At 43.3% G+C, this 26030-nt stretch overlaps 1 protein-coding gene across 20 annotated transcripts in view; it reads right to left on the minus strand.

Moving 5' to 3' along the window:
- NRXN1 (neurexin 1) overlaps positions 1-26030 on the minus strand; it is a 1744826-nt gene that overhangs the window by 913209 nt on the left and 805587 nt on the right. For all 20 annotated transcript variants that reach the window (XM_040351628.1, XM_040351620.1, XM_040351619.1 and 17 more), the window contains 2 exons: positions 19257-19695; positions 1694-2077 (listed from right to left, as the gene is read on the minus strand). In XM_040351628.1, coding sequence (XP_040207562.1) covers positions 1694-2077; positions 19257-19695 — 823 coding nt within the window. The remainder of the gene's footprint in view (positions 1-1693; positions 2078-19256; positions 19696-26030) is intronic.

Raw genomic sequence — 26030 nt, forward strand, 5'->3', positions numbered from 1 at the left:
TTGGATCCCAGCTTCCCTCCCTCCGCTGTGACGTCATCTCCCTCAGCCCTTCGGGCTTTAGTAAGGCCTCCAGGAGGCCATAGTGATACACCTGGGAGTTAGATATGGGGCTCCCTTTTGGTCTAAACACCTATATGGGGACACTTATTCTAGCCCTTAGTGTAGGTTTAGCCGATGAGGTCGGCATATGGTGCTAATTATGCCTCCCTCATTGCGGCAGCCATATTGGTTTTTCTGGGTGTCCCCACACACTAATTTATAGGTTGTCACCTACTGTTGGCATTAACCTAGCTCCTTGAATGTTTAATACAACACGTTGTGAATTAAAGATGGGTTTAGCTTATCTTTCAGGTTATCCCAATAAGAACTCTTATGTAGAGATTTATTTTTATATATACATTTTATTGGATTTTGTATGTATGATGGATGCTGTGATATATGTTGATGCATGACATAATTTCCTTCAGATCAGTTACAAAATTTCCTCTTCCTGCCCCTGTGTGGGTTGGTTTTTGGTTCACTATGTATATAAAAGCAAGCAGTATGGGGGTGCAGTGATATGCCCCTGTTGACGGCTCTCTAAGCCGAAACACATTGGTCCCCCTTTATTGCATCCCATACTGCTTTTTAGTACTATTCACGTGATTATATATATTTTTTATGCTTTTGTTTATTTTAAATAAAACCTGTCACGGTTTAATTTGACCTGCACCATTTGGAGCATCTTTTTCTTTTTCCTTTTACTTTTTTGCCCAATTTTCCCTGTGAGTCCACTGGGGCTTTTCACATGCCCTGCATTGGAAGTCGCACCGTTCGGTCTTTGTGATTGGTGGCATTCGTTTCATCAGGATCCATACAGCCATCGCCGTCCGAGGAGGCCGTCCATGCAGAGATTTAGGTCCGTCGAGACCACTACGCCTTTAAGACTTACTGTTATTACAAACAGTGAAATCCACAACCTCCGGTAAGAGTATCCATTATACTTACCTTTTTTGATGCCTTGGTGATCCCTTCAGGCAACTGTATACTCAATGTTGATGCATCCACAAACCACTTGTTTTTGGAATTTGAATGTTTTTACTCATTGGTGTGATCTATTGATTCACTTAGTGTCACTAGTTTCGAGACACCGGGATCTCACACGGACTTTATATTAATTTGTATTATTTGTGATATTTTAATTATTGATCACAGTACTTATTAGCGCTGCACTATTGTTTCACCATTTCTGTTTCACGTTGTTTGTTTGAGTGCTGGCAGATTTTTTCACATATATGTTTGGTTTAGCGCAGTCTTTTCCCTTTTTTTCATATTGTATTATATGTTTATACAATGTAGTTAACCATATTTGAATCCAACTAACCGTCTTGTTGAGATTTTTATAACCTTACTGCTTTCGTTGATTGTACCTCTTTGTAAATTTGTATGCTTATTGTCTTGTTCATAAAACCTCAATAAACAATTTTAACAAGAAAACATGTATGACAATGTATGTCCTAGTACAACTGGTGCAACTCATGCTTCTTAATCATGGGCCATGGGCTGTGAGAGGGAGGAAGATCTCCATGTTACCTATGAAACAGAGGGTTGGCATTTTGGAAGTCTTCAAAAAATACACCCAGGTCACTGCAGGAAAAGCAGTAATAGTAAAAATAAAAAGTCTAATAATAGCCAAAATAAAACAATAACTGACCTCTTTCACAAGAGCGACCGAGGAAGCCAGTAGCAGAACAATCACAGACATATCGATTCCATCCATCTCTACAGATTCCATTATTTTTGCATGGATTGTTGATGCAGGGTTTGGCTGTTTCTCTAGAACATGAAGGCTTTACTCCAGCTGTGCCTTGAAGTTCCGCCATCTGGCGTATGTCTTTACTTTGGCCATCTATAAATAAGTCTCTTATGCATCCAACATATCCATAGTTAAGAGGAGCTGTCCACACTTCGGTTGGGAAAACCAAACCGGCTTTATTTTCTGGCAAACCCCCAAGGTACAAGTCATCATCCAAGTCAAGAATTTCACTATCACCAGGAGCTGTATATGGATTGCGCATCGTATTGACAGATATGGTACCTAGGCAGATATAAAAAAGGAAAGATTAGGACATGTAAATAGATAAAAAAGGCAATTTATATAGTAAGGGTCAAATGTTTGCTTTTTCTAGGACAGGGTTTCTCAACTAGAGTTCCATGGAACCCTAGGGTTCCCCAGAAGTTGCTAGGTGTTCCTTGAGCAACGTCTGCCTCTATCACTGACATTATTGACCTTTTTAGCTATCTGTAAAGGGTAAGGAGCATTCTTCCCACTGACCATCACAGTGATATATCTTGTAGATGCAGCAATTTTAGCAGGGGTTCCCTGAGATGGGAAAGTTATTTCAAGGGTTCCTCTGTGTTGAAAGGGTTGAGAAAGGCTGGTCTAAGGTGACATAACAGAGAGCAATACTTACCTTATTCCTCCTCACCCCCTCACAGTCAAATTTATCCAAAAGGTGTTCTATCTGGTCGAGGACACTTAATCAAATCTTTTGAATTCAACAGTATCAAAAATGTCTATTGAATACTTATAGTTAGTTAGCTAAGTCTGTGTTGGAAAAAGCTTTGGTAGGTAGCTGTTAAAGAGGAAGTAAACCCAGGAAAAAAAGACACCACCTGCAAGACAAAGGCATAATGAGCTAGTATGCATGGCATTGTGCAATACTCACCCCCGATCGACAATCCCTCTTCCAACGTCCGGGCAGCCAACATCTTGCCCGGGGTTTACTTCAGCTTATCACGGCTCCGGCGCTCTGATTGGCCCGAGCTGCGATGACGTCACTCAAACACGCATGCACGCCGGAGCCGGCAGTGACGGTACGGCCTCAATGAGGAGCGGCACACTACAGTGCGCCTACACCGCTTGTCTACGGCACATGCACTGTAGACAGCGGTGCCCATGATTACAGTAAATATCTCCTAAACCGTGGAGGTTTAGGAGATATTTCAAGCACCTACAGGTAAGCCTTAATCTAGGCTTACCTGTAGGTTAAAGTGGTTGTAAAGGATTTACAACCACTTTAACCCTATATGGAAGGAGGGCCGTCTTTAAGGCAGGGAAAAAGGGGAAGCTGCCCTGGGCCCTGTCATTGTTGTGGGGCCCAAATCAGCTGCTTCATACTTGCCAACTATCCCAGTTTAAATTCCCTTGTCCCTGAAGTTTTAGTCCTGTGCTGTGTCCTGATGTCTCAATGTAAAGTGCTGCTACTAATGCTGCCCAGCTCTGCCCTATTGTTGTGTACAGATGACTCACCTGCAGACCCTGTGTTTACATGTAAATAGTCATCATTAATATGTAAAACACTGGAGCATTCATATGTAAATAGCGGAGGCAGACAGCATTCATATGTAAATAAAGGCGTCAATCATATGTACAATGCAGACCAAAAGTTTGGACACACCTTCTCATTCAAAGAGTTTTCTTTATTTTCATGACTATGAAAATTGTAGATTCACACTGAAGGCATCAAAACTATGATTACCACATGTAGAATTATACATAACAAAAAAGTGTGAAACAACTGAAAATATATTTCATATTCTAGGTTCTTCAAAGTAGCCACCTTTTGCAGCAGACACATCTCTAGGACTGGTAAGAGGAGACTGTGTGAATCAGGCCTTCATGGGAGAATATCTGCTAGGAAACCACTGCTAAAGAAAGGCAACAAGCAGAAGAGACTTGTTTGGGCTAAAGAACACAAGGAATGGACATTAGACCAGTGGAAATCTGTGCTTTGGTCTGATGAGTCCAAACTTGAGATCTTTGGTTCCAACCCCCGTGTCTTTGTGCGACGCAGAAAAGGTGAACAGATGGACTCTACATGCCTGGTTCCCACCGTGAAGCATGGAGGAGGAGGTGTGATGTGTGGGGGTGCTTTGCTGGTGACACTGTTGGGGATTTATTCAAAATTGAAGGCATACTGAACCAGCATGGCTACCACAGCATCTTGCAGCGGCATGCTTTTCCATCCGGTTTGCGTTTAGTTGGACCATCATTTATTTTTCAACAGGACAATGACCCCAAACACACCTCCAGGCTGTGTAAGGGCTATTTGACCAAGAAGGAGAGTGATGGGGTGCTGTGCCAGGTAGCTACCTCTTGAAGCTCATCAAGATAATGCCAAGAGTGTGCCAAGCACCAATCAAAGCAAAAGGTGGCTACTTTGAAGAACCTAGAATATGAAATATATTTTCAGTTGTTTGACACTTTTTTGTTATGTATAATTCCACATGTGTTAATTCATAGTTTTGATGCCTTCAGTGTGAATCTACAATTTTCATAGTCATGAAAATAAAGAAAACTCTTTGAATGAGAAGGTGCGTCCAAACTTTTGGTCTGTACTGTATATCATGCCCCTCTGCTGTGAATAGATGATGTGTTGTAACCTCCAGCAACCAATCAGTGAGCAGTATTACTGTACAGTAACCTCTAGCAACCAATCAACAAGAATAAATAATGTGCTGTAACCTCTAGGTTAGGATGAAGGAAAAAAGCTGGGACAGCCGCACTCCAAAAAAAACTCCTCCTTTAATTAAAAATCACAAAATACATGCCACAGCAAAAAACAGCACAACAAAAGAAAAGCTGACGTTTCGCACTATGCCTTAGTGCTTCTTCATAGCTTGTAACCTCCAGCAACCAATCAGTGAGCAGTATTACTGTACAGTAACCTCTAGCAACCAATCAACAAGAATAAATAATGTGCTGTAACCTCTAGCAATCAATCAGTGAGCAGTATTACTGTACAGTAACCTCTAGCAACCAATCAACAAGAAGAAATCATGTGCTGTAACCTCTAGCAACTAATCAGTGACCCGTAATGTGTGCTGTAACCTCTAGCAACCAGTCAGTAAGTGGTAATGATATGCTGTAACCTCTGGCAACAAATCGCAATCCATGCCTTATCTGATACAGTATAATGATTTTAAGTCTAGCTGATATTTATTGCAGAGCAGGTGGAGAGCAAAATAGCATAGCCCCCAAGAACATGTTTGCCCAGGGTCCAATCAACATTAAAGGCGGCCCTGAACTCTTTAAACAAGCAAGAACATTGTACAGAAGATTAGGGATACATAAGAGACTTTGTCCTAGTTTCTGATCAGCTTCCGTCAAGAGTACCAGTCTGCACTGACAGCTGTATTGCATGTCTGGATCAAAAGAACACTATCTGCACCTTCACGCTGAGCTACAGTCCCAGACGGCAGATTGGAACTCAACAGAGACCTGCAAGAAAATTGTCGCAAAGAACAGGCTCCAGGATATTATAGAAAACAAATTATTTCAAGACACTATCTTCTTTTCTTACATAAGAATTGTGAAAGCGTCTTTACTTATAGGTACAAGGATGAAGAATTAAAGTATTCTGAGCATGAAAATGTAAGGTGAAGACAAAGACGGTGAAGCCCACTGCGCTTTTTTTTTTAGGACATTCATTTAAATAATGTTTAGTTGCGTTTTACTATGATGACCTCTTCAACGTGTGCAACAATTATGCAAATCAGGATTTAATCAAGATAAATTATTAAAGCCTGATTTCAATAGTTTTTTAATGATATTCTCTCCTTTGATTTCACAGCTCCATCACACCGAGTGCTGTCCATCTAAGGTCAAGTCTCTTCGGATTAGAGACTATTAAAACTCTTTTTTGAATTCATTACATTTGTAAATCTATGACCTTTGATCTCCTTCATCCATAGTAAAGAAGAATGAAAGGTGATAAACTGTAAAGATGCTCATTTGCATATCTCCACCCACAGCCCCCGAATGTATTATGATAAATGGATTGTGGATGACATTCGGGTCCTGAACTTGCTGGAACACTTTCAGGACCGCTAAGCTGATTATTCAGCACCCTATAGCTTTGGTGGCTTCTTGATCTTATCATTCATGCAAACCTCTAACTGGAGTCAAGTAGAAAAAAATACTCCTACCTGACCTCTATTAAAAAAGTGTTTTCCATCTTTATTCATGTGCGTATCATGTCTTACAATTTTCATATAAATGAAACTATTTACTTTGATATAACTTGGCAAAACAGTTGTAACCCTTTCATTCCTAAGCCTATTTCTGATATTGCGAGAAAATATATATATTTTTTTCTTTGTCGGAATTTCTCACTTCCTGTTTCTCCTCAGTAAACTTGCCACCACCATCCAAGCGGTGTTTAGTCAGCCAGAACAGCTTACTGAGGAGGAACAGGAAGTGGAAAATTCAGACAAAGAAAACAAAGAAAAACAAATTTAGAAGGGAAATAGAAGGAAAGGGTAAGTGAACCAACAATGCACTAGCTTAAAGGAACCTATTTAGAAAATAAATAGCCAAAGCTATTGGCAAAAAAAAAATAATGAAAAAAAAAAAAGGTCCCTTTAATTTATTTTTTCAGTTCTTTAAGTTTACTCTGCTAGTTTACTCTGCTAGGGCGCCGGCCCCAGTGCACTATGGGAGCGTCATGCCACTGCAATCCCGTTATTGCAGGCGTGACGCTACATTTGCGGGGTTTTGTGTGGCCCAGAGGCGCAGAGCTAATAGCCCCAGCACTCTCATTGGTCAGACTTCTGCCTGTCTTTGTGTCTGACCATTAGCAATCGCTGTAGGACTTGGGAAGTGACGAATTTTCCAGTTTGCGCCTCCCCCCCAAAAAAAATTTGGAGCACCAGCCGCCAATAAAAGCGAGTTTCCCCATTGAAGTCAATGGAAACAAAAATAATTTGTTCTACATTGACTTTGATAGCATTCAATACTGCATGGTGCCAGAGGTGGAGGGCGCAGGAGAGCCTTGAAAACAGCTGGAAATGCCAGAGGACAGCTCGGCTGACCTCGCCAAACCTCAGAAAGGCTTGGGAACGGAGTATTTCCGTGTCTTTCCAAGCGACCCCCCCCCCACCTCAGGCCAAACGCGGTACTGCACACCACTTTGGCCTGAATCCTGCCCGTATTGTGAGACAACACTCGCAAACCGAGTTAGGATTTTTCTAAATACAGTGCTCGTATTGCGAACCGCTCGTTAACCGCATTACTCGCAATCCGAGGTTCCACTGTACCTCTATATCTGAATGTTCACTTTTTTGGTTCCTTTATTCTCAAAGTCATTTTGTAGTCACTTTATTCTGGTGGTAAAAAAATAAATAAATATATACTGTAATAATAAAAAGGTGTGCGAAGCATTATGATCCCATGATGGATGATTCCTTTGAAGTTTATTGCATAACTCTATCCATTATTTATTCAGTCAAAATGAAGTCTAGATAACCTCTGCAGTGACTTCTCTTCATGGATATTTTTTTTTTACAGATTTGGGAGTGAGAGTTCAGATGTTGAGCTAGATTAACTTGGCTAAATATTCCGGACGTATGCTGTTTCAATATCACTCTAATGATGGCTCAATTTATATTAAACACCCTTAAGGGACAGTTTTCAAATATAAGCCTCACATGCTGGTAGGATTCCTGCAGACTCACAGAAGCTGGACTTTATGTGTCATGGATTCACGGAGGACAAAGAGCACTGCATCTGTTATATTGCTACCTTCTCTGTTCTTGCCTAGCTGGCAGTACTGTACAGCAAAGCTAGCCAAAAAACGAAAAACTCCCACAGGTATGCTTTAATGAGCTTCTTCAATGATTCATTATTTCAGCAATTTTGTTCAAAACCACATTTGAAATAAGGGAAGATGTACTCTCTGACCACACGTGGTGTTGTTCCTTACCAATCTCGATCTCTGTGAAAAAAATAAAATAAAAATCTAGCCAAAAATATTAACTTTAATTTCAAGTTTGTAATTAACTTTATGTTGTAACGGCGTCCTTGGGAATTAAAGAGTACTTCGTAAAACAAACGTCCAGAGATGCTTCTTCCCCACTTATTTCAATTTTGCTATAGCCTCATTTACAGAAGAACTCGAGCCTAAACAAGAACTTTTCTATCCTTCAGAGCTGTCTGTATCTTGAAATGTACTGTAACCTAATTATTTTCTCCCAGTTTCTCACTTTCTAAGTCTGAGAAGGAGGCTTACATGATCATTAGTTGATCTCTTAACCACTTAAGACCCGGACCAAAATGCAGCTAAAGGCCCCGGACAGGTTTTGCGATTCGGCACTGCGTCGCTTTAACAGACAATTGCGCGGTCGTGCGACGTGACTTCCAAACAAAATTGGCGTCCTTTTTTCCCCACAAATAGAGCTTTCTTTTGGTGGTATTTGATCACCTCGGCGGTTTTTATTTTTTGCGCTAGAAACAAAAATAAATACATTTTGAAAAAAATACAATATTTTTTCGTTTTTGCTATAATAAAAGAGTCTCCCTATAAAAAAGGATCACTGATCGATGCAGCCGCCACAGTGAGGCACGGTATGTCCGTATTCACCCGATCCAATCTGCCAGACGGAAGAAAAATAGGATTTTCTTCCGTCCGAAAAATCGGACCTTTGCGGAGGCGGGTGATTACGGGTGTCAGCGGATGGTCATCCGCTGACATCCGCAATCACATAGGGACCAATTTATGTCCCGTTTTCATCCGCAACGGATGGATGAAAATGCAGACAGGATTTTTTTCCCCCCTAAATAGCTTCCTTTACCTTAGTGCAGTCCTCTTTTCACTTCCTCATTGTTCGTTTTTGCTCAGAAGTTGCTCTATTTCTTCTCTGTTCTGTCCACTTCCTGCTTGTCTGATTTTACTGACCAACGTGATGGGAGGCTTTACTGCGGTGGTCAGTGACGTGCTCATCCCCTCCTGGGAACTACATCTGTGTGGCATAACACTCTCTACGTGTTAGAGACTTCAAGGAGGTGTGAATTACTGGCCGTGTCTCCCTAGGATTAGTTTTGTTTAGGAAAACTTCACTGCCCCGCCTGGACCCCACCCCCTTTTTGCTGCTGGCTTCTGAAATGAGAATGGCTGTGTGGGTGTGTTTAGAATTCTTGAATATTCATCGTTGGGCAGTATAGTGGGCGGTATAGTGGGCGGTTTATTTAAATTGTGCCTGAGAGCTCTCATGGCCGATTTGGACAGAAAATTTACACTGCGCATGCGCGATGCCGCAATGCATACTGGGAAATGCAGTTCTTCCAGTACGGTGACGACACTTACACGAATGAGCGCAGAAAACCAGGGAGTGAAAGACAGAACAGAAACTAGGATGCCGGAGGTGATATGTATGAAGGAATTTAAAAGGCATGTACCTTACAGACAGACATTTTAGCCCAAAAATGTTTTTTCTTTACAACTCCTTTTTGACCGATGGACTTCCACACAGACGATCGTTTTTTTGTATTGGTTTTCTATCCATAGGAAACATTTAAAACATGTTCTATTTTCTTTCACCGATGGAAAACAAACCGATGGGCCCCACACATGATCAGTTTGTCCGTTCTCATCGGATGGACTGATCGTGTGTACGCGGCTTAAGGCTCTATTTTATCCCAAAGGTGGTCTATCAGGTTCAGGTCAGGACTCCCACCCCAAACTCGGTCATCCATGTCTTTATGGACCTTGTTTGTGCACAGGTCCAAATCATTTGGTGAAAAGGGGGATTATAAGGTGGGGTTGTTTTTCGGGGGGTTGGGCTTGGCCCCTTAGTTCCAGTGAAGAAAATTCTTAAGACATCAGCATACCAAACATTTTGGACAATTTCATGCTCTCAACTTTGTGGGAAGAGTTTGGGGTTGGTCCTTTCTGTTCCAACATGACTGCGCACCAGTACACAAAGCAAGGTCCATAAGGACACGGATGAGCGAGTTTGGGGTGGTGAAACTTGACTGGTCTGCACAGGGTCCTCACCTCAACCCAATAGAATACCTTTGGGATGAATTAGAGGGGAAACTGTGAGCCAGGCCTTCTCTCCAATATCAGTGCCTGACCTCACAAATGTATTTCTGGAAGAATGATCAAACATTCCCATAGACACACTCCTAAACACTGTGGACAGCCTTATCAGAGGAGTTGAAGCTGTTATAGCTGCAAAGGGTGGGCCATCTCAATATTGAACCCTACGGACTAAGGCCCAGATTCACGTAGAATCGCGTATCTTTGTGTGGGCGTAACGTATCCTATTTACGTTACGCCTCCGCAACTTTTACAGGCAAGTGCCGTATTCTCAAACTAAAGTTGCAGCGGCGTAGCGTAAATAGGCCGGTGTAAGCCCGCCTAATTCAAATGTGGTAGATGTGGGCGTGTGTTATGTAAATTTTATGTGACCCCCACGTAAATGACACTTTTTACGAATGGCGCATGCGCCGTCCGTGAAAGTATCCCAGTGCGCATGCTCCAAATTAATCCGCAAGAAGCCAATGCTTTCGACGTGAACGCCCAGCCCTATTCGCGAACGACTTACGCAAACAACGTAAAATTTTCAAAATTTGATGCGGGAACGATGTCCATACTTAACATTGGTACGCCTCATCTATGCCTCATATAGCAGGGGTAACTTTACCCCGGGAAAAGCCTAACGTAAACGGCATATCTGTACTGCGTCAGCCGGGCGTACGTTCGTGAATTCGCGTATCTAGCTGATTTACATATTTCTAGGCGTAAATCAGCGTACACGCCCCTAGCGTCCAGCGTAAATATGCAGTTAAGATCCGACGGCGTAACAGACTTACGCCGGTCGGATCTAATACAAATCTATGCGTAACTGATTCTAAAAATCAGGCGCATAGATACGACGGCTCGGACTCAGAGTTACGACAGCGTATCTGGAGATACGCCGGCATAACTCATTTGAGAATCTGGGCCTAAGACTGGGATGCCATTAAAGTTCATGTGAGTGTAAAGGCAGGCGTACCAATACTTTTCAACATATAGTATATATATATATATATATATATATATATATATATATATATATATGTATATATATATATATATATATATATATATATATATATATACACACACACACACAGTTTTTATTTTATTTTTACTTGGGTTTATTGCCACTTTAAGTCTATCTTGAGATTCCATTTTAGCAGAGTTAACAAAAATATTTATCAGTACAAATTCGGTCATTATTGGACATTATACAGTACTAGGGCAATTCTACAAATGATAGCAACACGCCAAAGACTGGAAGGGTTTCTCCCATAAAGGATGGTGTTATCAGTGTGAATACCCCAGAGCATGTGTGCGCGATATCAGGCAATTTTTATTTTGTCTTTCCAGAGTATTCAAATCTGATGGAAATCTCATTTCCTGACAGACGGACAGAAGAGTGATTCATTACATTCCATCCAAAGGTTAATACAGCCCAGCCGGCTATAGCTCACCTTTAACTGTTAGGGGGACGTGATAAATAGCGGGCCTCAGAGGCACAGAGAGTATTGCTTTTGTATATCTGTAAATGGAGTAATCTATCTGTGTGGCTTATCGCTGTCCACAGGATGCGGCAGAATTTGGAGACGTAGAAGTCAGAGTCTGTCTTTTACATCTTCGCTTGCTAACGCAATTCAAAGCTAAACTACAGCAGATATAATATACACAACAAAATGCAGCCCTGTGTTTAGTATTACATCCTAAACAATATTCTTAAAATCCAAAAATCATCCACTACTCAAAGTGGGAGTGGCTTAGTTGATTTTTACCTATAGGTAAACCTATAATAGGGCTTACCTATAGGCACAGTAAATATCTCCTAAACATGCACCGGTTAGGAGATATTTACTTGCAAAGCCATCAGTGACTTCACCGGCGCATTGCATTCTGAAAGAATAGCATACCTATGCCGTTCCTTCAGGCCTCGTACACACGACGGGACCTGTCCGATGAAAACCGTTTTCATCGGACATGTCCGCAGGGATCATTTGGTCTGATGGCTGTACACACCATCAGACCAAATTCCCCGCAGACAGGATACGCAGTGACGTGGCCGCGACGATAACGCGGCGACCGTGCGCGACCCTGGAAGGTCAATGCTTCCACGCATGCGTCGAATCACTTCGACGCATGCGAGGGCTTTCGGCCGAGCGGACATGTCCGGTGAGTCATACAGACGACCGAATATGTCCGACGGACAGGCTTCCAGCGGACATGCTAAGAAACATTTGTCCGCTGGAAACCTGTCTGCTCGGCCGGGAATCCGGTCCGGTCGGCCGTACAGGCGACTGAACATGTCCGCGGAAACTGGTCCGCGGACCAGTTTCAGCAAACATGTTCGGTCGTGTGTACGAGGCCTCAGATTCCTGTGCCATGAACAGCGCCTCCTGTGCGCATGCGTGGCAGTGACATCATCTCAGCTCATCCAATCAAAGAACTGGAGCCCATCAACCCAGAAGGAAGACCAGGTGAAGATGGAAGCCCTGTCAGCAGAGACATTGCGCAACTCGAAGGCTTTGTTTTACAGTAAGTTTCCACAATGTGCTAAAATGCGATGCATACTAGCACCTTGTAACTTTGCCTTGCAGGTTCAAAAAAAGAAAAGAAACTGTTGGTTTACTACCGCTTTAATGGTTCTGTAATATATTTTTCATTAAGCTATTTCTTATGCTGGGTACACACGAGAGGATTGATCCACGGATACGGTCCTCCGGACCGTTTCAGCGGATAAATCCTCTGAGGATTTTGATCCGATGGATTGTACTCACCATCAGATCGAAATCCGCGCCGAATTCACATCGCGGTGACGTGCGCAACGCTGTCATATAAGCAATTCCACGCATGCGTCGAATCATTACGACGCATGCGAGGGATGGGTTCGGACGGATCGATCCGGTGAGTCTGTACAGACCACCGGATCGATCCGCTGGAGCCGATTCCATAGATTTCTTAGCATGTTAGGAAATTTTTATCCGCTGGAAATAGGTCGGCCCGAAATATATCCGCAGATAAATATCCGCTGGATCGTACACACCAGCGGATCTATCCGCTGAAACCGATCCGCGGATCAATTTCAGCGGATCGATCCTCTCGTGTGTACGGGGCCTAAGTGTTTTTCTGCCTCCTTGTGGCATCCCCTGTGAATTCCAGAACAAATCTTTTAACCCCTTCGCCATGGGCGTAGCATAAGGGGTTGCAGGGGTCACATTTGCATCCTCACCCCTAGCTTCAGAGGGGCCCCTGCAGCCTCCCTGTCATATTACCATATCCTCCACAAAGTCCAGCTCTGATGTGCCCTAGGGCCCCACAGCTAGGCTCCAGTACTGGGCTTCCACTTTGCCTTCCACAGTCCACACCCCTCCGTTCTCATTGGCTGGAGAGAAGCCGTGAGACATTTCCTGAATGGAGAGGAGCACGGGGTGAGAACAGTCCAGGATGGAGAAGTTTCTGTGCTGTGTGCGTGGAATGGTAACCAATCTCAGCGAGGTAAGAGGAGAGTGCCGTCCTGTAGCCACGATGTGACCGATGTCACTGGTGAGGTAAGACACCGCTCAGTGTCTCCTAGTCATTAACTGGGATTCTCTGTACCCCTTCACCTGGTTATGTATGATTATCCCACTTCCCTGACAACTGGGGAAAAGACACAACACCTTCCCCCAACACCCGCCTACACTGACAGAGAAACCTTCAGAAATTGCAAAAATAAATCCCTTAACACCTCCTGAGGGGCTGCAGGCTCCAGATTTTTTGTCACATGGCTTTGCCCCCCCAGATCTAAGTTGCGCCACCCCCCCCACAAATCCCCCTGACCACCCCCCACCCTGAGTGCTATGTCTGGCCTCATCAGCTCCTTTCACATTAAAGCACTCTATCTGCTCCTCCTCTGCTGAAAACACATTGCTTTACAACAGAGCCAGTCAGTCTCCAGCGGTGATCTCTGTCCTCTGATTCTCCAGTGGTGATCCCTGTCCTCTGATTCTCCAGCGGTCATCCCTGTCCTCTGATTCTCCAGCGGTCATCCCTGTCCTCTGATTCTCCAGCGGTGATCCCTGTCCTCTGATGTAAGGAGGAACTCTGGGAACTTAAAACTCTTAAGCCACTTTGAGTATCTTGGCGTGCGGTGGGTGTATATGCACGCACTGTTAAAGTTCTGGGACGTAATGGGGGGGGGGGGGGCAGGTCAACTTTTGCAACAGGGCCCACAAGCTTCAAGCTACGCCTCTGCCCTTCACTTATTTGGAACAAAGAGTTTTTAAGGTGAAAAAGGAAGAGGGGTTGCGTCTCCTTCACAATCCACTCAGATGATTGGGGGTGTGTGTATGACAACCTTGGCGCTGAGAAAGTGAGTTAATCAATGCTGAAGACTGAAAAGAAGAACTGCAAGGACCAGCTCTGGACTGAAGGTAAATATTGCAGCAAAAGCTGTTCTATTATACCTTTTTTTTGGGCCATTTTTTATTTTTTTTTCAATGGGGCTCTGCAATAAAAAAATAATTGCAGGAATTTATATAATAGCATCTGTATTCATTTATTGACAGGTGATGATGCAATTATGTGATTTAAGTGGCTTCTCCCTCCAGCTATAGATTTATCTTCATTCTATTTATATCTTGTAGATACCATGACCACAGTCTCCATGGAGCGATACACAGAGCTCCTCCTGACTAGTTTGTGTCTCAGCTGGTGTAGAAGAAGGAAATGTAGATGGAAGGGTTGCCTTTACTGCAGTATAAGTGATTTGCAGACCTCCACCCATCTCTATTATTTTAGATTGGTGTTAGTAAACCAAATAGGCCAAACAATACTGATTGTGCTAAATTTTTCATATTACCTAGCTTGCCTTAACCTATTACAAATTAGATAGATATATACTAGTGGCCCAGATTCAGATAGCCTTTACGCCAGCGTATCTATTGATACACCGCGTAAGTGCTACGAAGCACGGGCGTATCTTCTTTCTGTATTCAGAAAGCTAGATACGCCAGAATTTCCCTAAGGCCCCGTACTCACGACCAAACATGTCTGCTGAAACTGGTCCGCAGGCCAGTTTCAGCAGACATGTTTGGTCGTGTGTGGGCGCGAGCGGGCCGAATTCTAGCAAACATTTGCCCGCCGGGCCTTTTCCCAGCGGACAAATATTCCTGGACTTGTTTTAAAACAGTCCGCTGGAATCCTGCCCGCTCGGACATGTACGGTCGTCAGTACAGACCTACCGTACATGTCCAGGCGCCCGCCGTCCCTCGCATGCGTCGAATGACTTCGACGCATGCGTGGAAGCATTTTAAAGGCGGGCCGCCCACGTCGCTGCGTCATTGTCGCGGCGACACCGCGTCATCGACGCGGCGACACCGCGGACACGCCCCGCGTATTGTTTACGCGCGGACTTCTGTACGATGGTGTGTACAACCATCGTACAGAAGCCCTCTGGCAGACATGTATGGTGAAAACGGTCCGACGGACCGCTTTCACCATACATGTTTGGTCGTGAGTACCCGGCCTAAGATCCGACCGGCGTAAGTGTCTTAGGCTGCATATTTACGCTGGCCGCTAGGTGGCGCTTCCGTATATTTACGCAATGAATATGCTAATTAGGTAGATATGCCGATTCAGAAACGTACGTCCGCCCGGCGCATTTTTTTACGTCGTTTAAGTTAGGCGTAAAGTTACCCCTGCTATATGAGGGGTATACTATGTTAAGTATGGACGTCGTTCCCGCGTCGAGTTTTGAAAATTTTACGTTGTTTGCGTAAGTCGTTCGCGAATAGGGCTGTAAGTAAGTTACGTTCACGTCTAAAGCAATAACGACTTGCGGCGTAATTTTGAGCATGCGCACTGGGATTTTTTCACGATCGGCGCATGCGCCGTTCGGAAAATACGTCAATTACGTGGGGTCACAGTGAATTTAAATAAAACACGCCCACATCATCCACATTTGAATTAGGCGGGCTTACGCCGGACCACAGACGTAACGTCGGCGTAACTAAGGGCGCAAGTTCTTTCTGAATACGGAACTTGCGACCCTAATTTACGGCGGCGTAACGTATCTGAGATACGTTGCGCTACCCGGAAAGATACACCAATGTATCTGAATCCGGGCCAGTATATATACCGGTACTTACATAGTTGTGGCAATTTACACAGCACTTTTTACATATCTATTGCATACTGTATATTGTACATTCACATTCTCTCTTCCTCTCTACATATATACATTTCCTGAAATACAGATTAGACATATCTAAAATAAAAATAAAAAAACAAAAAAAAAATAACTAGACCTACAGTATGTATTCCCAACTATGCCTATGGCTGGTGATGAAGGCAGCAACTTTTATTTATTTTTTTATTATATATAATATAATTTTTATTATATGCTTTTTGACAATTTCTACAGATATACCAACTATTATATAAAAATAAGTAACAAAAGTGAGGAATTGGATTTTAAAGGCATCACACACAGAACATTTAAAAAATATCAAGTTTTTATTATAAAAATAAAATGTCATTATTTTTTAAGAAAACTGATGCAATGTGTTCTGTTCATCTCTATATGTTTCGTCAAACTATGGATTCTTCAAAAGACTTTATGAATATAAAGTTTTTATATGAAGTCTTTACGAATATATGAGAAAAAAAAATCTGTGAACATAACAGTTCACTGATTTATTAGCAAAAAATATTCCCGCTAAATGTCCACCATCACCATCAAGTATAGCAAGAAGATATCAGTAATCACAGGGGAGAAAACAGACCCCAAAAAATGAGCCTACCCAGCGGCGGCCCATCCATTACGGGCACCCTGCGCTGCTCCCTCTCTCCTCTCCACCCCCTATATGCAGTGTAAATTTTTATACATTGCATGAATCATTCCACGGCTGCCGCCCCCTATTCATGTGTCCGGCCCCTTACGGGGCAACAGGAACATGAATTACAGTAGCCAGGGTTTCTTTTGAAGCACCTGATTAGAGCCAGAGGCTCTATAGCCGCGTACACACGATCAGTCCATCCAATGAGAACGGTCCGATGAGAATCGTTAAAGCTGACTGATGGTCCGTCGCGCCCACACACCATCGGTTAATGAACCGATCGAGTCAGAATACGGACACGTAAACCACGTACGACGGCACTATAAAGGGGAAGTTCAAATCCAATGGCGCCACCCTTGGGGCTGCTTTGGCTGATTTTGTGTTAGTAAAAGACGATTCACGCTTTTCTGTCTGTTACAGCGTGATGAATGTGCTATCTCCAAAACGAACGCTAGTTTTACAAGAACGAGCGCTCCCGTTCCCTCATTTAGTCTGAGCATGCGTGGATTTTTAACCGATGGTCGCGCGTACTAACGATCAGTTTTGACCTATCGGTTAGGCGTCCATCGGTTAAATTTTAAAGCAAGTTCCTATTTTTTTAACCGAAGGTTAAATAACCTATGGGGCCCACACACAATCGGTTTTGACCGATGAAAACGGTCCCTCAGACCGTTGTCCTCTGGCTATCCTACTGTGTGTACTAGGCCTAATAGGCTTCAAAATCGTGTGGGCTCGGGTCCCAGAGGCTGCGTCCGGAGCCCACCCAGGTGTGTTGCAACAGTGAATGAATAATCTCTGTTGCAACACTGATCCTCCTCCCGGCCAATCGGGAAGCAGGTATGAAACTCATTTCCTGATTGGCCAAAATGTCAGGCGATCCTATTGGACGCCTAGCGCCGTAAGGAGCACAGAGGAGATGCACCACAGAGAGGACTCCAGGAGAGGACACCAGAGCCTGCCACGCTGGAAGATGGCCACAGCAGCTCTGACCGCTGCTCTCACCGCTTGCATTCACGGTAAGGACAGGGGGTGGTGGAGGGGGGGCATTAGCTCTGCAGGGGGTAGCTGGCAGTTCTGTTAGTGCCAGCCTGGAGGGGGGTTGTTAGTGCCCCCCCAAAAAAAAAACACCAGCCACCACCAAGCCAGCCACTGACAGCGATCCAAAAGAGCCCAAAAAGATAGACTATATGGAGTCACAGAGATTCACAATATCTGATCAATATTGGATGAATTAATTCAACTGTATAGCAAATACATAGCATCAGCAGCAGTGGGTCTACAAACAATGCTTGAACACTACAATTGCTGCAGTCCTGCCCTGGCAGAGACATTTTTTTTTTTACCTTGTTTGACAATTGTAGTGTGGGCTCTTTTGGACCGCTGTCAGTGGTAGGCTCATTTCTTGGGGTCTCCCCTGTGGTTACTGATATCTTCTTGTTATACTCAGTTGATGCTGGACATTTAGCGGGAATCTTTTTTGCTAATAAATCAGTGAACTGTTATGCAGTATTCATAAATACTCCTGAAGAAGCCTAACTTTGCAGAAACATGTAGCGATGAGTACAATGCATCGGTACTGTATGAATATTTCATGGTACTATTATGTTTTATTACAAATAATTACATTTTAATGTTTACAATAAAAACTTTATAATTTTATAATTTTTTTGTGTGTGCCACCTTTAAAATCCCATTACTCACTATTACTACTTATTTTGAATGTTTTGGGGATGTGGTGCCTAGGAAATTTCAGACACCAGTTATCTTCCTATTATTTAAAAATATATAAAGATCGGCACTAATCCCCCCAAAAAACAATCAAATCAAAAAGTATATAAATAGTTCCAAATGTGCCCTGTGGCCCAAAAAGGGGTATGAGGGTCTGGGTATTGCCCTAGGGGGGCATATATCAATGCAAATTTTTTTTTTTAAACAATAGTTTTTTTAGAAGCAGTGATTTTAATGATGGAGCAACATGAAAAATCCATTTAAATATAGTACATGGGGGTCCCCTTAGTATGTAAAGTGGCGCATCTGTAATATGCATAGAACATGCTGCAGCAAAAATTATATTAAAAATGATTTACTTGTTTCAATTGCCGGCACCAGGTCCTTTGGGTTTGGGATGGATTTTAAGGGGAACCCCACATGAAAATGTAAAAAAATGACGTGGGGTCCCCCAAAAGTCCATACCAAACCCTTATTAGGGGCTTGCAGACTGTCAGGTCAGGAAAAGGGAAGGGGATGAGTGAGTGCCTCCCCCCTCCTAAACCATACCAGGACACGTGCCCTCAACATGGGGCGAGGTGGATGCCGTGGCCCACTCCATTTCAAGCAGCTTATACTGCACCCTGATTGGGCAAAGCCACCGAACACCCTGCAAATATAGGTGTTGGACGAACTTACGCTCTGGCCAAACCGTTCGCCCAACACTACATCTAACTTGCATATCTTAAACAGAAAAGATTAAGGGGACAAAGTGGACATTCCAAAAACAATTTCTCATTTCAAAGATAGATAAAAGCATCAACACACTTTGGACACCCTAAAACTGAATACGCATGGATGAGATCAATATTATCAATCACAGAAATGCATTTACCTGTGCGTCCGTCGCGTTGGAAGTCCACATGGTACCATTCTCCGTCATTGACCTTCTTCGGAAGCGCTCTTATTTTAATGGTTCCTGATCCCATGTCTAGAAGTAAAAATAGGTGTCCATCTAGCATTTCAATAGCAAAGAAGTCCACCTTTACCATTTGGGGGTTCTTGGCATCTTTTTGGTGTCGAGGCTTCCCATGGCTGAATAGTATTAGGCCATTGGGTTCTGTTGTACGGAAGTCAAAGGATATTGAGCCAGTCTTTTTTGCATTCCATTTTGGTAAAGAAATGTAGGACTCAGGAGTTTCAAAAGTGATTGGGTCAAGAGTTGCAACATTCTCACATTTAAAGGCGACAATACCATGAACCTTCATTTTGGCATCACCTTGTTTGGCAAGTCTTGACAATTCTAACCGTACATCATTGTTTTTATATACAACCTGAAACACAAAGAAAAGAACAAAGCTTAGTTGTGTGCTTATCCAAACAATGCTGAAGCAGTGCATATCAGTTTATATCAGAATATCTTGAATAAAAACACTTGATAGTATATTTTTTGGTGAGTCACCCCCACCACGCCACCATAACACCATTCTTTCATAAAAAATACAATTTTAGGCATATACTGTAAGTTGGTGCCCCCCAAGAAAATCAGGCATGTCTTTGACCAAGTGGTGGTTGGTCCAATAACCATGAGTCAGACAGTGATATGACTGAGCTCTTCTGCCCCACTAGTGCCCCAGAGGTAATTAAACTGAAATGTAAAGCAAACCTGAAGTTGAAAGAAATTATTTCAAGCATCAGTGGCTCCAGATGTTTGCATATCAGGTCTGTTTTCCTATTCAGCACCCCAGAGTGCTCCAGATAATGAGGGCATTGGTATGCACCAGATTTCCTTGTCGCCTAAGCTTTACTTTAAAGCTGGCAAGGCCACCCTTTCTAGGGGGTCAGTAGTGGAAATATGGAGGGGACAGGACTGAGATGAATGGCTGCTATGTGTTGCCACTGGCGGTTGGGTCACTGTTTATGCACTTCGCATTCAACTCAGTACAGAGGCCGGCATGTTGCTACTTCTGTCTCACTGAGGCCCTTTTGGATGCCTCTCCTCTTTAGCCAAAGCATAGTACAGTCGAACCTTGGATTATGAGCATAATCCGTTCCAGGAGAATTCTCGTAATCCAAAGTACTCGCATATTAAATCGAGTTTCCCAATCGGAGTCAATGGAAACTAAAATAATTTGTCCCACATTGACTTCAATGTCATGTAATACCGCATGCGGCCAGAGGTGGGGGGCACCGGAGAGCCTCAGAAATGGCCGGAAAGGCCCGAGGACAGTTTGGCTGACCTCGGCATAACTCGGAAAGACTCCGATCACAAGCCTTTCCAAGGTTTGCCGATGTCAGCCAAACTGTCCTCTGGCCATTCCGTGCATTTCGGGCCCCCCCCCACCTCAGGTCAAACACGGTACTGCACACCATATTGGCCTGAATCCTGCTCATTTTGCGAGACAACACTCACAAACCGAGTTAGGATTTTTAGAAATACAGTAGTCGTATTGCGAAATGCTCGTTAACTGCGTTACTCGCAATCCGAGGTTCCACTGTCAAGAAACTTGACTCTAGGTCCAATCAATCTGAAGCTTGATCTGGGTCATATCTTGAACTTGCCAGTCATATCTGCCCATCTGTGTCATTATTATTTTTTGATCTTAGAAAGAAACAAGAGTACCTGGGAGCAACTTACACAACAGGATATAACCTCAAATTTCACTTTTTTACAGAAAGCACACCAACATTTATGGACATCCCAGACTTTTTATGAACATATTTACATGAAGTTATCCAGAATGGTCCTATATTTTTAAGATTTAGCAATTTTCCAACAGCATTAATGTTGCATTAGTAATTTAGTTAACTTAGTTACCTTAAATGTCAGATGGCCAATTATGTCGCTGGTGACAAACCACCAGCACCAAGCTTGCTAAGACCACCACCAGGATTGCTAAGAGGTTCCTTGTTTGTCCAGCACAAGCTGAGGCACCCAGATGTCACTCCCATCACTTGCAACTGAGATTCAGCAGCATTCTGGGTCAGCATTCTGGGTCAGTGAGGAGGCAATCCCATTATGTAAGCAGAAGGCACTCTGAAGCTGGTAAGTTGGCGCTAGTGGCAGAGTCACCTGTTTGACATCAGCACTTGTGTAATAATATTTGCATCTAAAGATTGAAGTACCATGGCAAAGTATTAGATTTAAAAATCTGGTTTTATTCCAAATGTATAATAGGTGCAACATCCAATGAGTTTCAGGGCCACCCCTTGTCCCTTTATATATCTTGGCTGTTGAACTTGTTATATGTTTGGTATAAAAACATATTTTGGACCCTAATATTTTGGCACATTGATCATTAAATATAAAAAATACTTTCACATCCTGAGGATTCTGTGGCAGTTCATCGATGAAGGGAGCAGCCCACGTATTATGGTGTGGGGTCGTTTTTTAGGGGCTGGGCTTGGTGAAGGGAACTCTTAAAGGGGCTGTAAACCCTTGTGTTTTTTCACCTTAATGCATCCTATGCGTTAAGGTGAAAAAAACACCTTGCTGTGTCTGGCCCCTCAGCGCCCCCCCCCGCTTTAATTGCCTGAGCCCCAAAATTTAATGGGCGTGAACCCGCATCGCTCTCTCTGCGGCTTCTCGGCTCTTCACTGGATAGACTGATAGCAGCGCAGCCATTGGCTCCCGCTGCTGTCAATTAAATCCAATGACGCTGCCGCCGGGGGGGCAGGGCCGGGTCATACACTCTGCGGCTATGGACGTCAAGTGTATGACTCGGGAGAGCACCTGCAAGGTAACCTGCTCTGGAGAGAGCTTCCCAGAGGGTGTTATCTCTTGCGGGGAGGAGACGCAAGAGCCACTGCGGCTATGGACGCCAAGTGTATGACTCGGGAGAGCACCTGCAAGGTAACCTGCTCTGGAGAGAGCTTCCCAGAGGGGGTTATCTATTGCGGGGAGGAGACGCAAGAGCCACTGTGGGACCCCAGAAGAGGACGATCGGGGCCACTCTGTGCAAAACGAACTGCACAGTGGAGGTAAGTATGACATGTTTGTTATTTTATTTTTTTAAACTTGAACCTTTAGTGTCACTTTAAGGCATGGGTCTTCAAACTATGGCCCTCCAGTTGTTCAGGAACTACAATTCCCATCATGCCCAATCATGTCTGTAAATGTCAGTGTGTTACAATGCCTCATGGGATGTGTAGTTCAACAACAGCTGGAGGGCCGTAGTTTGAGGATCCCTGCTTTAAGGCATCGGGATTAAGACATTTCGGACAATTTCATGCTCCCAACTTTGTGGGAACAGTTTGGCGATGGCACCTTATTGTTCCAACATGACTGCGCACCAGTGCAAAAAAGCAAGGTCCATAAAGACACGGATGAGAGTGTTTGGGGTGGAGGAACTTGACTGGCCTGACCTCAACCCGATAGAACACCTTTGGGATGAATTATTAATTTGATTTATTTTAATTATTTCAGGTACCTTCTATAGCGCTGTAAATTTAAGCAGCGCTTTACATATACATTGTACATTCACAACAGTCCCTGCCCTCAAGGAGCTTACAACCTAGCGTGGACACCACAATACAGGCCTTCTCGTCCAAAATCAGTGCCTGACCTCACAAATGTGCTTCTGGAAGAAACAACCCCACATCATAACCCCCACTCCCCACCCCACCAAATGATTTGGACCAGTGCACAAAGCAAGGTCCATAAAGACATGAAGATCGATTTTGGGATGGAGGAACTTGACTGGTCTGCACAGAGTCCCGACCTCAACCCAATTGGGATGAATTAGAAAGGAGACTGCGAGCCAGGAATTCTTGTCCAACATCAGTGCCTGACCTCACAAATGGGCTTCTGGAAGAATCAGGGCTCAAGTCCTGTGGGAACGCGTGGGAACGGAGTTCCTGCACTTTTTTCACAGCAGGAACTCAGTTCCCTTTGCAGAACTAGAGCAGCCGAGCCACCCGAGCCAATCCTTCACTAAGCGGCGATGTCCAGCTCGAGTCACTGTCCTTTATGTTACTGGCCGCTTTCTGTATATGGATTCATCGGGTAGTGTGCGGGTATTCCGTCACTTCCTGGATGCCGCAATCTCTCCTGGGAGCTTTTGTCATTGTTCCCAGGAGACATTGCGTAGCTCTGCTGCGAGTTATCGCGGGATTTAGAAAGAACTTGGATTGAAAAAAAAACATGCAGTTTAGTAATTATGCATATGAGCGTATCATTTTTTATTTTTTTTGGTGGGGGAGTGGATCTTGGGTGGGAGTTCCCACACTTTTTTTCCCAGGACTTGACCCCTGGGAAGAATGGTCAAACATTCCCATAGACACACTTCTAAACCTTGTGGACAGCCTTCCCAGAAGAGTTGAAGCTGCAAAGGGTGGGCCAACTCAATATTGAACCCTACGGACGAAGACTGGGATGCCATTAAAGTTCATGTGGGTGTAAAGGCAGGCGTCCCAATACTTTTGGTAATATAGTATATAAAGATTGCCGTAAATTAACATTTGACTAGAACAGTGTGGTTGTTTTAATGCATACACATTTTTTTTCTTTTTCTACATGGCTGTCCACGAATATTACATTAAACAGTATAGCGCTGTTCTAGCTTGCCATTAAGGATATTCCTTACTGAGGCATGCGGTAAAAGAATGATGGGTTGATTAACTCATTTTGTGTGTCGTTCCCCTGTGCCCATTCCATGATCTGCATAAAGAATGGAAGTGCTGTTTTCGCTCTAGGAGAGAAGGTGGAGAAGGAGCCGTGTTCTATGGTACAGCACTGATTTGTGTTTCAGCACACAGGAGTTCAGACAACAAAATGAATAATTGATTTTTATTGTGGCATTACAGCATCATTTTCAATGGCGGCGCACCGCTGGTATATCTATACAGATAAAGCATGGCTCTGCTGGACAAATGATCAAATTGGGTGCTTGTTACAGCGCACACTGGGCTCGCCATCTGCCTTTAGCTGTGTTGTATACACACAAAACAATGGATACAAAAAACAGACTGGTACTCAACTCAAAACTGATAATTCTCTAGGAATGGATATAAATAAACTGAATCAGGTCTTGTCTTATATAAGCCATTGGAAGGCCCATAGTGAGCTCTCCCCAATGGATTTCTGAACCTTTAACCACTTAAAACCCAGACCATTATGCAGGTTAAGGACCTTGCCCCTTTTTGCGAATTCGGCTCTGCGTCGCTTTAACTGACAATTGCGCGGTTGTGCGACGTGGCTCCCTAACAAAATCAACATCCTTTTTTCCCCACAAATAGAGCTTTCTTTTGGTGATATTTGATCACCTCTGCGGTTTTTATTTTTTGCGCTATAAACAAAAATAGAGTGACAATTTGGAAAAAAAATCAATATTTTTAACTTTTTTCTATAATAAATATCCCCCAAAAACATATATAAAAATTATTTTTTTCCTCAGTTTAGGCCGATACGTATTCTTCTACCTATTTTTGGTAAAAAAAAATCGCAATAAGCGTTTATCGTTTGGTTTGCGCCAAATTTATAGCGTTTACAAAATAGGGGATATTTTTTTTGTGACTGCGACATTATGGCGGAAACACTTCGGACAATTTTGACACATTTTTGGGACCATTGTAATTTTCACAGCAAAAAATGCATTTAAATTGCATTGTTTATTGTGAAAATGACAGTTGCAGTTTGGGAGTTAACCACAGGGGGCGCTGAAGGAGTTAGGGTTTACCTAGTGTGTGTTTACAACTGTAGGGGGGTGTGGCTGTTTTTAACTTTTTTCTAACACGTTCTTTTTCTAAATTCTGACTTTTTCATCGGAAATTCTGATCGTGTGTACTGGGCATTAGTGTAAAAATAGTCAGCCAATGAGGAGAAAAAGGGGCAGGGCCGGGCAGCGGCTCCGTGTCTGCATGGACACACAGAGCTGTGACTTGGCTCGGGTGCCCCCATAGTCAGCTGCTTGCTGTGGGGGCACTCAACAGGTGGGAGGGGACAGGAGCACCAAAGAGAGACCCGCGAAGAGGAGGATCCAGGCTGCTCTGTGCAAAACCATTACACAGAGCAGGTAAGTATAACATGCTTGTTATTTTTTTAAAAAAAAGCAAAACTTTAGTATCACTTTAAGGCTTGATGAAGACTAATGTCTCCTCTCGGCACTAATGTAAGCCAGCCGAGTCACCCTGTGCACACATGTAAAAACCTTCTAAAAACACAAATGCTCAAAAAAAAAAAATTGCTTTAAAATGCCTGAAAATCATTCTGCCACTAATTTAGAAAGATAGCCACTGTATTTTCTCTAATATATGTGGTTCCTATATTGCCAGCACCACCTAGTTGCCATAATGATTTTTTCACCTGATCAAAGTATTTATGGTGAAAAAAAAAGCAGTATGGCCACAAGGTGGCACTGATGATATAGGAAAGATATATATATATCATTATAAATGTACATAAATCCCTAATTAATGTTTTTGTTGATGCCTAAAATGGGGGAATCCATGCTCTAGTTAGTCATTGTTATATACTCCCCTTATGAGGAGTGCAAACCTTTTTTCCAAATGCTTTACAGGGTACAAAGAAGATTTCGCATCAGTCTCCATCCCTGAAGAGTCTGCAGTCTGATTTCCATATCACGTCTATAATACAGCCACTCAAACTCTGGGAAATCATTTTAGCCAAGTAGAAAGTTTTAAACCTTTAGGGTTTAGATTATTATCAGAA

Source organism: Rana temporaria, chromosome 4 (genome assembly GCF_905171775.1).
Source record: "Rana temporaria chromosome 4, aRanTem1.1, whole genome shotgun sequence".
In the NCBI taxonomy this organism is placed as follows: Eukaryota; Metazoa; Chordata; class Amphibia; order Anura; family Ranidae; genus Rana; species Rana temporaria.